At 42.1% G+C, this 14,118-nt stretch overlaps 1 protein-coding gene across 3 annotated transcripts in view; it reads right to left on the minus strand.

Annotated features, from left to right (window-relative positions):
• Nucleotides 1–13,892, minus strand: part of TXNDC11 (thioredoxin domain containing 11) — a 28,657-nt gene extending 14,765 nt beyond the window's left edge. Inside the window, exons 1-4 of one of the 3 annotated variants that reach the window (XM_038150892.1) lie at nt 13,383–13,892; nt 8,830–9,046; nt 8,009–8,106; nt 5,997–6,126 (exon numbers count right to left, since the gene is read on the minus strand). In XM_038150892.1, the coding sequence (XP_038006820.1) occupies nt 5,997–6,126; nt 8,009–8,106; nt 8,830–9,046; nt 13,383–13,813 (876 nt within the window). In that variant the 5' untranslated portion in view covers nt 13,814–13,892. Of the gene's footprint in view, nt 1–5,996; nt 6,127–8,008; nt 8,107–8,829; nt 9,047–9,329; nt 13,325–13,382 lie in introns of those variants that run through there. The other 2 variants (XM_038150894.1, XM_038150893.1) reach the window with 2 other exon arrangements.
• Nucleotides 13,893–14,118: the final 226 nt, after the last annotated feature.

Genomic DNA, 14,118 nt, shown 5'->3' on the forward strand with positions numbered 1-14,118 from the left:
CCCATTTGCATATCCATAAAGCTCTTCAAATTGCCAGATAGACAATTCCAAATTTAGAAGACTCATCCCAGAACAGGCCTACTGATTTTTCCAGGTGAATGACTTCCTATTAAACTCAGGAGAGAATCTGGGAGAAGCTGACTTGGCAAAAAGAGGTACACACTCTAGATTTTTTCGTTCCAGTATTTCATTTAAGCTTTGTGCTTACATTTTTAGAAATATAATCCATTAAAAATTACTATTAATTATGTTTTTGACTCATCACTCAAATGGGCTTAATAAACTTGCAGAAGAGATTAAGTGATGGCATTTGGTTATTTGGTGTTACTTGTTCCTTATTTCCACCAGTGCATACAGAAGGCATTTGACACACAAAGCAAGAGCACTCCAGGGACTGCTGTGCAACAGAAGATTCCAGACTCACCTGGCACCCATTTGTGTGGCAAATATATCCTCATATGAGGATTTTCATTTGGTACTTCAGAGACTGATTTTTTTTTTGAACTCTACACATAAAATTTTAAATTTCCTTTTAAAACATGAACATACATTTACCCATTATTATTAACATGAATTCAGTTATTCATATCAGCCTAACACACTGATCTAATTCAGTATGAATTAGCCATCTTGAAGATGTTCACCAAGAACAACCTTGCCCATTCCAGCTCCTGACTTCTCTTTTTAGGCAGGAATCCTCTTTCATGGATGAATGCTAAGCATAAGCCCCTTGTTCATAAAGATTCTCTCTTTTTTCTTTTGAAAATTGATAATTTTCAAAAAAATTATCAGTAACAAAAATGAGTTACAAGCAATCAGGGAAATTTCTGCAACAATAATTACCAAGAAGAAAATAAAAACAAATAAAATGGTAGCAAAAAAAAAAACCACAGCAAAATAATAGCACTCGGTGTTCTTTTTTAAACAACATACAAGTTAGTAACTAATGATCACCTTTTTCTCTTAGTTCCAAACTAAGACAGTAAAAAGAAACAATCCCTCCTAAAAGACTTTGAAAGCATTCAACTGAACGAAAATAAGGAGACAGATAAGATAATCAAAATTTTAGCTTCCCATTTCCTAGGACCATTTTTGAATACTAATCGTGTACCAAGGGAATTCAGGACACCAAACAGTGAATGAAAGGAGAGGCAAAAGTGACAGTAAAATGTGGCAAGAAGCCAGAAGTCAGATCCAGAAGTATTTATAATGTTATTTAAAAGGTAACATTCTGATTCAGAGTGCCAGTTCTGCTTTACACTAACAGAAGCTCAAGATTTCCAGATTGTGAATAATGTTTCCCAAAAAGATAATTTTTGTAAATTGTTTTTTCAATTAAAAAAAATGTAGTTGGAGAATATACACTGCTATACATACTAGCATTTACTAATGCTCTGTGCCTAATCAGTAATCTGGTTAAATAATGTCCTTTTAATCATCAGCCCAGACCAGTTAAAGTTTTTGCTCTGTTACAGGGTGCAATTATACACAGGAGGAAAGGGACTAGATTACTGTATTTCTTCTCAAGTACCAAGAAAGTTTTCCTGCCTGTAAGAATGAAGTTTTTAACAAGACTGAACGCTTCCAGGTATTGCAACTAATAACAATTCTTGCTCTGAGGTTCAAGCCTCACAGAAGAGGTATCTCAATGTGAACAAGAAGTTCTTGGTCTGGAATACAAGTAGGCCAAGAAGAGCTGTACAGCAACAGCTCCCACCTTCCTTCATGTAAGACCCTCCAAAACTCAGGAAGAGCTGCTAGCAAACAGTTCAGGAGGACATCTACATCCAGCCTGTTACTGATGAGCAGCTGCTCCCAGGCACCCACTGGTGAGCAGTTCTGGGTACCCACCTCCATGGGAGCACTTAGCAGTAATCAGCTGAACCTGCTGCTGTCTAAAGCCAGAGGAATAAACACTGACATCTGACACAGGGATGCTTAGGAGCATGGGCACTGCTAGAGAGGAGCTTGCTGGAGCTTTTCTTCCCATGAAACAATTTTCTGTCCCTGTAGGAAGGGCTTTGGAGCAAAGCTGAGGATGCCCATTAGTGAAGAGTTCTTGGTGCTATCTCCCAGTGAAACTCATATTTGGAAATGCAAAATCATTAATTCTAGTGAAGCCTATTTCTTGCTTGGTCCCTACACCCCAGGAATGGAAAGTCATATGGGCATGCAACTAAATCAAGTAACAGACTTACCAAGCATCTCAACAATTACCAAACAGCAAGTTCATGGAAGCTTTAAGAATGAACAGAGATTTTCAGATGAGTAATTTCTATTGGAGAAAAGCTAGTAGTGTTATTACTGAACCATGCCTCAAACCTATCACAACTTTGGAAGCATGCTGTAATGCCCTGAAGTCTAGAAGAAGTTACCAACCACTCTTGAAGAAACGAAGGTGATAAAAAATAACATGGAAGGCCCTTTCCAAGGAAAGTAGGAAAGACAAAAAACACTTAGAAATTAATGTTTTTCAGCAGCCAAAGATAGCCAGCCAGGATGTGTACTGATACTCAAGCAGTTCAATATTTCTATAAGTACTTTTTCTCCCTTTTTAAAGGGAGAAAAGGGTAACAACACTTGCAAAGGTTGATAGGAGTCACTGAAACTACAACTGACTTGAAGAGTTTTAGAAAGGCAGCATTAAATGACTGTGATGGAAAAGCTCTGAATTTTAAAGACCAAAAAAAGTGAAATAATGGGAACCAAAGATAGGAAAATTTCCCCAGCTACTGATTAGTTTACAACTGCACAAATGCTTTTAATATTCCAGTTACTTCTATCCCAATTTGTAATTTTAAAAAAATGTTTTGTCTATACTGCACTGAAGTAAGGGAGGTGATTTTTTTCAGACACACAGACTTGTGCAGGCAGGCAATTCCTGCCTCATTTTATGTGTGAATATGGGAAGGCCAACAGCAAGAGGAAAGGAGTGTGTCTTCTCTGGGAAACAGAAGAACCAATATGACATACCACAATATTTGTACTGTAGAAATGCAAAGGAACTGTTGACCGATACTAGATTAAATTTACATTTAACATCCTTTTCCAATGATGTTAAAATCATTGTGTACCCAGACCTGAAAGCAAATTTTCACATCACCATTTAACATAGGCACTACATAAAAGCCAGCTAAATCTCCATCTGTGTCAGATCCACCCAGCTGCTCATGCTCAGGAAACATTCCTACATAAAGAGAGCAAAGCAGAAAGCTGACATCATGTTAAGGGACACAGCAGCCACCTCCCAGAGAGACCAACTGCTCTCCTACTGCTCCTGAAGCCAGAAAATGATGAATTCCCTGATGAATTCCACATTTAATATTCATTAATGAGTGAAGCTTTTTATCTAACTACAGTGGCTTCCTGTTTCTTCCTCTGTGCCTCAGGAGGCCAAGGCCATTTCTAGCAGCTGGGGCAGTCAGATGAGGAATGAGACAAGCCAGTTTGGATTAAAATGAAACTGTTACATCTCTGCGGTTAAGAAAACAAAACAAATTTGATTACAGGTACTCACGGGTACCTTGAGTTATGGCAGAAACCACACATCTTTCTGCTCACTTAACTTAGGTCTTCCTTAACATTCCAAGATTTTAACTGCTTTCCAGACGGCACATTTTCCTTGCTCTGCTCTCAACAATTAATTTTTATCCATTTCTAGTTTTACACTGGTATCATTCCACAGCCCCAGAGAAGCCATCCTCACACAGCATCAGAGAATGCTGCACCTCAAACCAGCCGGGCTTTCTTTCACGGGCATTGAGCGCCCTCTAGTGACAGCAACTGGCATGTCACGACAGTCGCGATGGGGGCGGGGAACGAACCAAAGACCGAGTAAGAACCACCACCGGATCACATTTAACTGCCTTCTGCTCATCGGCACCTCTTCTAGTCTGCAGAACCCGTTTGCTATCAGAACACAGGACTGAAAATTAGATAGTGATGATGACAAATCTTGCAAATTATTTTGAGCTTGAAATTATTTAGCTTTTCAGTGAAATCACAAAACCACGATCCACCAGCAGACAGTGGCCAAAGTGCCAACAGCAATCCTTGACAGTCTTCTGTCCTTTCTCTTCTGCTAAAAATTAGTATTCTTTATATAGAGAAGATCAAAAGTCAAAGGAAGACACTAGCCAAGAGTCTCAAACTAGCAATTAGTTTGTGCCATACATGTCCCAATTGCCCATAATCGACTCTATTCCCCAGACTTTCTCACTCCTTAAACACAGGACTGACCTCTGGATTGTATCTTCTCCTACAAAAGGTATCAGTTTCTAAACTCACAGGGAAAACATTGTAGAACATTCACATTTCTGACTGAAGTGATGAAACAACCTATTTCCACTTTAAAACTAACTTTTCCTTTGTGCCTATGGTTTTCTCTGCATCCACCTTCATAAACAATTATGTTTCTTCCATCTTATCTGTATCGGTTACTTTTTAATCCCCTCCTTCCCCTCTTGCACAACTTTACAAAGGCAAGAAAGACACTGAGCACCTTGAGCCGTGGTCTGGGATAGAACCTCAGGCAGGAATGACTGTGGGGCAACATGAGCAGAAACAGCCTCTGCTCTTGGGCCATTTCAGAAAAAAAAAAAAAGAACCAACAAATGCTGAACATAAACAGCAACTCAGCACTTGGAGCCACAGAATTTCAAGCACAGGAAGGGGGGAAAGTCTGAATGCAGAAACTGAAAGATCTGTTCAACTGCTAAGCAGTATTTTAAAATATCTTTGTTGCTCCTATATTTGTCTTTTATCTTAGTCTTTTTCCAGCGGAAGTGCACCTCTAACTGTAAAGCAAATTTAAGCTTAATGACAATATGCTCATTGGTAACCTTCTGCAATCTACCAAGAAATAACATAACATAAACCAAAAACCAAGCATGGCTTTCTTCAAATCTCTGTAAGAGGCAAAGAAATGTTTTAGAATTTTAGAATAGCAAAACTGAAGCAATGGAAGGACACCAGAATTGCTTGTGATCACAGAAAGTACCAGCACCAGAGACAGGCCACAACTCACTACTCCCAACTCACAATTCCTGCATAAAACACCAGAAAACCAAACCCAGTAGTAGTTCCTGGCATGAACAGCACAGCACCCACCCAGGGGAACTCCCAGCAGGTGTCCCCCACGCTGTGGCAGCTGCCACTGAACAGCAGAGGTCATGCTCCATCCTGCAGCAGAAACACACTGCAGTGTGCACCACTCACACAGGATCTGCTCCAGTCCCAGACACTGGAGGGTCCCTCCCATGCTGTGCCCACTGCCACAGCACTGATTTGTTGATCAGGTTTTCCACACTGCTCTCACAGCTTGGGCTTTAGTAAGATTATGGTACTTCTGCACTGTGCACTGCAAGAATCAACAGTTATAAAGGGATTTTAAACGGCTCTGTCGTAAGCACATTTTGTCTGACTGGAAGTTATTATTCCACCAGTATTGCTACCAATCTCGTCACCCCTGAACACAAGAGACAAAAATGAACAAAACAATATGTACCAGTGGATTAAAATCATCAAGTTACCACAGACAAAGTGATTAGGAGCCCTTGCTTCAACTGGTTTCATATTTGTTCTCAGTTAAAAGATTTATCCTACTAGAAAAGCTTACTATTCTCTAAAAATTAAAGTAATGATTATCTATTTCTCAAATGCTGTCCCAACTTAAACTGCAAGATCTTTGTGAAAAGATTTCTCCCTTCTTTCTTGTTTGTACGTAACAGTTTGGTGAGATAACAACTTTGATTGTTGTCTCTACATACTAAAGTAATGTAAATTAAGAGCATCACTAGATCATGATAGTAACTATACAGGGAATCAACATCAAGAATTTGTCATTTCATATTTTTATGATTTTAACAAATTTACAGGGCACTGATTTCAGGATCCTGAAAATAAACTAGTACTTTGAAGCAGATCAAATTTAATCCTTAAACAAGTCAAACTCTTTCTGAACCACAGTGGTAAAGCTAGAGAAGAGAGACAAGTACCTCATAATTTGAGAGGAAATCTAGTAATTTTGATCGAGACGAGATGTAGAGTAGTGGTGTCATCACCCGGCGAACAAACTTTTCAATATAAACAGCACTCATAGGGCCTTTGTATTCAATTGGTCCAAAACTAGTACCAAAAAAAATAATAGAACATTAAGACTTAAATTAACAGTAGAGAGTCCCTCCTGGGGGTGGTAGATAGGAGTTACATAGACAGCATGCTCAGCCTCTAGGGAATTGCTCTCTGTGTTTTACCAGCGGCTTCTGGAAGTGATGAGGGAGTTGTGTTACCAGAGGGAAGCACCAGAGTATCTGTGGAAGGGGCAGAGTGTTGGTGAGCTTGGAGGGATGGAGACCACTTCTGAGTCCCATTAAAGAACTTGGTAAAACTCAGATATGAATAACATGACCATATACCTATCTTTCCACTTTTTCTGAAGTAAATATACGAGACTTAAAAATACAGATCTGAAAAACATCACTATTTTCCCTTGTTTTTTCAGGGTCTCAAACAGCACCAGTCTGAAAAGGTGCAATATTTTTACACAGGCTTTTATGAGCAGCAGTCAGTAAAGCAGGGACAAATTCAGTTGCACTGCTGATGAACAGACTCAGCAAAGCTCCAGTTTCCCCCCAGCCATATGGTAAAACAGCTCACACAATGTTAGTGCTAAAACACAAGGTGGGCTGGAGCTTGCAGCTGTGAATTCCAGAGGTTCTCCTCCCAATTATAAATGGATTGGACAAAGCATCATTATCCCACATGAAATCAAACACAAAGAGTATGAAGAATTAGTCCATTTCCACTGAAGAATTCAATGTGATGCATTTTTAACACAGCTTGTACATACAGATACACTGGAAAATACCCAACTCACACTGAGATACCTGTATTGAAGAGCTTGTAAATGGTCTCCTGGAGCCCACTAGATGATTCTACATCCTACATCAGTTTATTACAAACATCTGTGTTCACAGCAATACTCACTGCCCAGCATGTCACATGCCCAGGGCACCATGTGAGGTTTAGTATCTGAGGCATGAGGGGTGCACTGCCCTTCAGGATTTTATGAAGTATCAACAGGGATTTACACCTCATCTTGTTACAACTCTCTTTAAGGTTACTGGTGATAACAAGTGCATCCATCTACTGTGTGGTAATTTCAAGGTCAAGTAAGTTTCAGTCAAAAGTATATCCAAGTGGGATTGCAGGGGTCTTTTATTACAGCTTGAATGATGCCAGTGTCTCGTGTCTACCACACGTTCAGCTAACAAAGACCAGGACTGCTGCTCCTCAATGCATAAATTATCCCCAAAAAACAAAATCAGCCTCTGTAATCAAAGAGAGCTGCAGTTCAAGACTAGTAAAATAAAAATAAATACAAGGGATAAACACTTTTATGTAGTGTTAGAAACTGTGTTTCCTTACCTTCTGCTCCACATAGAGAAAAAAAAACAGATAATACATACAAATACTAAAAAATAAAAGTGAGGGTATATAAAATTTTACACAATTATATCTTTGCTTTGGAGGAATAAAAAAGTGAGTGCAAAGTTCCAAATTAGAACAAGGTCTTCACTACATAGTGCAATTTAAACATGCACTTAAATTCCACTAACTTCAACAACCATTTAGGTACATTGTTTAATGCTTTAATGGTCATAAATTAGGACCAGTTGTTATAATCCATCCAGAGAGCAAGAAGACATTTGAAATTAATATGTAACAGTGAATTCTTTTCATTGGAGGCAGAAGCTGCAGGAGATGCACAGGCAACCCAAAATTTCCATAAGGCTGAAGAATTGCCCAGCGTGTCATTTAACTGACAGTTACAGCCCTACCTGGCACTTGAGTAGCATACAGGATGAGTTCACCTAGAATCTACCCAAAAACTTCTTCTATTTACTGAAGCCAGGAATGTAACATTTTCAAAATGCAGCACTTTATAGGATACCTCTGTTTCCCAAAAGAACAATAAAAAACCTAGACTGTACATATGAAATCTTACCTCTGATGGTACAAGTGTATCACAGGAAAATAAAAGAAATGCTTCTGCTTCCTGCATTTCCCCTGGTTCCACCAGCAATTTACAGCCACAAACAGCACCTGCAAAGCAGGTAAAAATTCACAGCTAACAAGGTACATTACTGTGACCTACTTTATCCAAGATGTACTTGATGTACTTTTTCCAATTCTTTTCATCTAGTATTTTCAGGCATTTTCAACTCAGTATTCCATATCTGTCACAGACAGACTTTTTAAAATTCTTTTTGTCATTTTGCAACAGCAATCCTTTTGGTCACTGTTCTTTCTAGCTTTTATGCCTCTTAATCTAAAACCTTCAAATTTATTAATTTAATCATAACCCACATTAATTATTTTTTCTGCAGACTGGAGCTCAACAAGTGGAGGTTTAGGACAGCTGTACCTGTGAAGTATTCACAGGCACTCAACTGTTTGAAAGCACTGCTATGGTTACAATCTATATATGATTACTAGTGCCTCCAAGGATCCTATAGCTGAAAGCAAATTCCATGGAATTTCTGTCTGAAGGCAGGTGAATAAATCTGGAAACACTTTGCAACAAGAAAGTTGTAGGCTTCCCCATTTAAAAGCAGAAATAGCAGACAACTGAGTAGGAACCACAGGCAGTCTCCATTTATTCTACCACTCTGTATGCTAAATTAAATTTAAGGTGACTGATGAGTTTCCCTAAAATGTGAGTGTTCAAGTCCTACTGTTTCTCATGAGAAGACAGAAATCAGCATCAGCTTGAACACTGAAAAGCTACCAGGTCACGTTTCAGATTGGTATTTTCCCTGGAATTACCTGGTCTGACAATCTGCTGGCCACATGTTCTATTTCTCCTCTTGCTGCAATGGACTGCCCGCACCACGGCGCGTAGAAGAAATACAGCACAATTTCTGAATCCTGCCGGAGCTGATCTGCATAATCCAACTGCCCCCGGAAAAGATCAATCACTGGAGATCTCGTGGAGAAAAAATTCACTGGAAGCTTCGCTGGCATTGTTACATCTTTTGCTCGGCTGCAGGAAGAAAATTTAAGAGTGGTTATTGAGACTGTACAGCAGCAGTTTAAAAAGTGTGCCCAAAGCCCTAAGTTTTATTCTTAGCAAAAGTCACACAATGACAAAATTGATGCAGAACGACTACAGTTTATGTTATCTGAGTTAGTTTCATGAAATATTATAAAAATCTAAAGATCACCCTTCACAAGCTTTAGAAGGTCACACTCTGATACCATGCACTGTGCTTATGGCTATGTTAGCTCACACTCTTATGGCTGGTTGCTGTAGAGCATAAAATTACCAGGAAGAATGATTTCTTTTGATTTCTTCCCTGGCCTCATCCTCTTTTAACACTTGTACTTTAGGTAACAGCAGCCTGATAAGAAAGGAGATACTGGTCATAAAGTTCTGTGATGGGTTGTTTATATAAACAGAGCCTATTACCCCGCCTTATGCTGCCTTTTACAGTAGTCTATACTTCCTTTGTTTTATATTCTATTAGGAAAAGATATATAAATGTGCACTAGTTTATTTTACTGATCAGAGCAGGGACTGCAAACTGCTCAGGGCACATCAGTGTAAGAACAGCATCAACAAATAGTCTAAATTTAAAGAGATTATGAAAGATGAAGTTTTTAAAGAGAAAACAGATTGGCCAGTAAGTAATACGAAGAACATAAACCAAATACTCAAGAAACCCTTTCTATCCAATCAGCAATCAAACAATCCAGAGTTTGGGACTTCCCAAGTGTTCAGAAGTTGCCATGGTATAATCTGCCTTAAATGCAAGTGAATGATCATACTCTCTTTTTATATAGTCTTCATTTAAAATTTTTCCCTAGCTATATTTACACTACAGTAAGCCAGACTGAAAAATGGACAAGACTGTCATGCTCAATTTTGCCATGGTTCATACCAGGACTGGAAGTTTTAGGAAAGACTGTGCATTTCTTTACTTTGTGTGCATTTCTTTTACTTTCTTGCAATAAAAAGCTAATACAAAAATCTTATTATCTGATATTTGATCCTTGTCAGGTTAAAATTTTATTGTGATAGAATTATTGAGCCTTGAACACTGCCAAACTCATATATTAAGCAAGCTCCTAAAAACTGTGTCACACTTTCAAACTTTACAATCTATCTAGTTTTTAAGAAGTACCTTTGTCTTTATAATACAGCAAAAAACTGTATTGTAGCTTGTTTCTCATTTCCAGGGTACTCACTTAAGCTTTTAACATTTTAGAATTGACCTCAGTATATATCACAAGTTATAAAAATTCTTAATTTGTATATAAAATTGCATCAAAATCAAATCTTCACAATCAGAACTTTGAAAATTTTAAATGGTTCCTCCTGTTTATGATTCTTTAATTCATCCAGTCACAACATTATGTTCTTACACAGATTATCAAAAATCTACTTTCTTCTATGGACTTCTACCTGTGTTCCTTCCCTTCTCCCCAGCCACCATCTCAGCACCTCCTTCCCATCCCTCAAGGTCTTCAGTCACCTCACAACCAACACCTCTGGTTCCCTGCTGTTCCTGCACCCCATGCTAATCCAAACTGCAGCTTCTTCCCATGATTTCTGCCTGCCAGCTGGACAGGACACAGCTCCAGTGTGAGCTCTGGCACACACAGCCTGATCAGCTGCTGAAAGCACAACACTTCTTGAGAGACAGCAGCTAGAATTGCTCCTCTCCATCTAGTTTAGTGAAAACAGACAACCTCAATATGTTTAAAACCTCTGCTTCCTCTACTGAATTAAACAGAAAGAGGATGATTGCTTCAAGAATTACAGCATGAGACTTAAAAATTAGATAATGAATTGGCTCCAAATTTTAAGAATGGGTAGAACACATCAGCAGAAGTCCCATGACACGAGTGAGTCAGAAACTACATGACTACCTTCAAATACGAGAAAAAACTCCGGTAACTACTAAAAACCAAAACATAATAAATCAATAGCTAACAGCCGCTTAAGGAGATTTGCTAAGTAGTGTCTTCCTCTGCAATACCAAACATATAACAGAATACCTTGACTAATTTCCCTAAGAACACTCCTGAAATTTACACACATATAAACTGAGGATTACATAAGAAACAATTACACAAACACCATAAGCACAAACTGTTTATTAAAATATTGATTGTGTTATTTAGCTGCTGCCAGCGCCAAACTTTCTATGAGAACACCCTGCTAATAAACAGAAGCATATACAAGTGCCAACAGGACCAGCAACCCCTTTGACTGCACAATCCTGAGAGTGGGGTTGTTTTAAAGACATTTGCATAGTGCCAGAAATAATTCAGGTTCTAGACCACAGGCTTTCCATACCAACCCATGCTAGGTCAGGTCTCATTTGGCTATTCCTTGACTCACTCTAAACTCACAAGACATCAAATCCCACTAATGGACTGCCTTGCAGTACAGGAATTTTCCCTTTCTGTACTTTTTATCCATTGATATAGAAAGTTATATATTGTAAGAACAGTGGTAGTACCTATGCCCTAGTGCTGTGTCTTGCTAGTAAATCATACTGACATGTGGTGAGAAACTATGTCCTGTATTTATAGTTAACATGTGCAATTATCCATGCTCCAAACTTCACAAGGAATTTTTACACTTTAATTTTCTATATTTCTGACAGCAACCAAACAGGGAATACCTAACTGATGTAAGTCTATTTAACCACTCTCTTAAAAGCTGAACCCCTTTAATCAAACTTCTAGATTACAGGGTAGTGACAACCACATTCCAATCACATTCCACTGGTGAGCTTTCAAACAGCTAGCAGTAAAATGAAAGGAATATGCAGGTTTTGAATACAGGAGAGCAGGAAGCAAATCCTTCACCACACATTCTGAAATATGGCAAGAGCTTTACAATTTCATCTACATTATCACTATTCACAGTCTCCTGGAATGGAGGCACATCTACTCTGAGGCACTCATTCACAGACTTAAAATTCATTCTGATTTAATTAGTACACCCTTTGTGGACAGGTGAGCAAAGAAAGCTTTAGCATTTTTCAGACGCATTACCTGTGAATCAAGTGTTTTGTGGAACAAAAATCTGTCAGATGCTGGGGAACAGGGACATAATCAGCACCTTGTAGCCTTCTCTAATCTCAAAATTAAACTCCAAGTGCAATAAATGTTCTTAATATAGTATGACCTGGAGCATGTAACAGTCACCTTGACCTAAAACCCATGCAGAGGATTTAGACCCTGGTTCAGGCTCCAGAACCGAGCGGCCTGTGCCCGCCGTTCATTGCTGCTCCCCGCCCCTCCAGCACAAACATCTCCTGGCTCTTCGTACAGCAGGACAGCAAACAGCAAACAGGAACTGGAGAGCCCTTTGCAAAGAAGGAAGTTCCAGCTCCCAAGAGGAGCACCACCAGACTGGGAGGGAAAACACGAAACATCTTTGTGTCGGAAGCAGGTGCAGGCAAAGGGAGGTGGTGACCAACACACGATCCAGGCAGACTCGTTCGGCCCCCGCCGATGCCGAGAGCGCTGAGGGCAGGGCAGCAGCCCAGAGCCCCCTCGGCCGATCGGCGGCAGCGCGAGGTCCCGGGAACCTCCGGAGACGAGCGAAAGCAGCTCCATCTCAACAACGTGCCTGTCACAGGGCCACAGACCGGGTCAGGTTGGAGAGACCACAGGAGGCCCTTTGATTCCACCTCCCCGCTCAGGCAGGGTCATTCCAGAGCACATGGCAGAGGATTATGTCCAAATGGTTCCGGAATACCTCCAGAGAGGGAGACTGCACAGCCTCACTGTACAATCTGTCCCAGTACCTGGTCACTAACGGAAGAAATTCTTCTTCATGTTCAGGTGGAATTTCCTGGGCATCAGTTCCTGTCCATTGCCTCCTGTCACATTCCTGAGCCCCACCGAGCAGAGCCTGGTTCATCCTCAGACACCGCCCTGCATATCCTGACACTGTCCTGAGAAGCGTGTGCCCCCGCGAATCTGCCGCCACAGCACGATACCTGCGGTGGGGCAGATGTCTCCTAAAACACTCCGTTCCACCCCCACCCACGTTCTTATCGCCCCTGGCCACCCCGCTGCCATCCCGCTGAGGGAGACACGCGACCGGTCGCAGTTGTCCTGGGGACCGCATGTGGTGGGGCCCGGGAGGAGGATCCGTCCCCCAGCCCGGGGATGCCCGTGCCCGACGCGGCCCGGCCGCAGCGGGTACACGGCGCCGCTGGGCGACCCCGGCCCTCCAGGCCCCGCCGGCGGCTTTGCCCCAGGCCCCGGAGCAGCACCGCCTCTGGGAACGGCGGCGGACCGGCAGCCGCTCCCCCCTGGCCGAGCCCCGGGTCCGCCCGCTCCTCCGCCGGTACCTGCAGGTGACTTTGAGGGCGATGAGGAAGGCGCAGCCCAGCACGATGGCCGCGCCGCACAGCAGCTCGGGCCGCCGCGCCATCAGGGCAGCGCGGGGCCGCGGTCGCGGGGCCGCCGCGTCGCCGGGGCCGCCGCACACCGACATGGCCCGGCCGGGGGGCAGGGCCGCGGGGCCCGGGCCGCTCCCGCTCGCACACGTCTCCCACCGCCCGCCCGTGAGGCGCGCCGGGCCGGGCGGGGCGGCCGCTCCGCCCGCCAACCCGCCGCCGCCACGTCCGCCCGCCCGAGCAGGCGCACAGCCCGCCCGGCGCTCCAGGTCCTGCCCGCGGCACCGGGAAAACCGGGACGGGGAACGCTGTGCTCCCCTCCTGCGCTCGGCAGCGGGAGAAGCGGGACGGCGAGTGCTGTGCTCGCCTCCTGCTCTCGGCATCGGCACCGTTACCAGTCCCCTGGCCGGGATCAGCCCGTGGATAATCCCAGAGTTCCCCCGGCAGCTGTTCCCCACCAGCCTCACCCCGCAGCAGGAAAAGATTTCACACCGGCCTTAGAGAACAAGGATGTCATGTTTAGTTTTGTCTAGAATTACTTCCAATGATTTACAGAGCACTTACATTAAACAATGAAAGCATAAAATTGAGAAAACAATTCAGAAAGGCACACGATACAATCAGGTTTTGTCACACAAATAACAGCGTCCACAGTACTCTGTCTCACACTCACTTTATTACAAACAAT

Source organism: Motacilla alba, chromosome 14, assembly GCF_015832195.1.
Source record: "Motacilla alba alba isolate MOTALB_02 chromosome 14, Motacilla_alba_V1.0_pri, whole genome shotgun sequence".
In the NCBI taxonomy this organism is placed as follows: domain Eukaryota; kingdom Metazoa; phylum Chordata; class Aves; order Passeriformes; family Motacillidae; genus Motacilla; species Motacilla alba.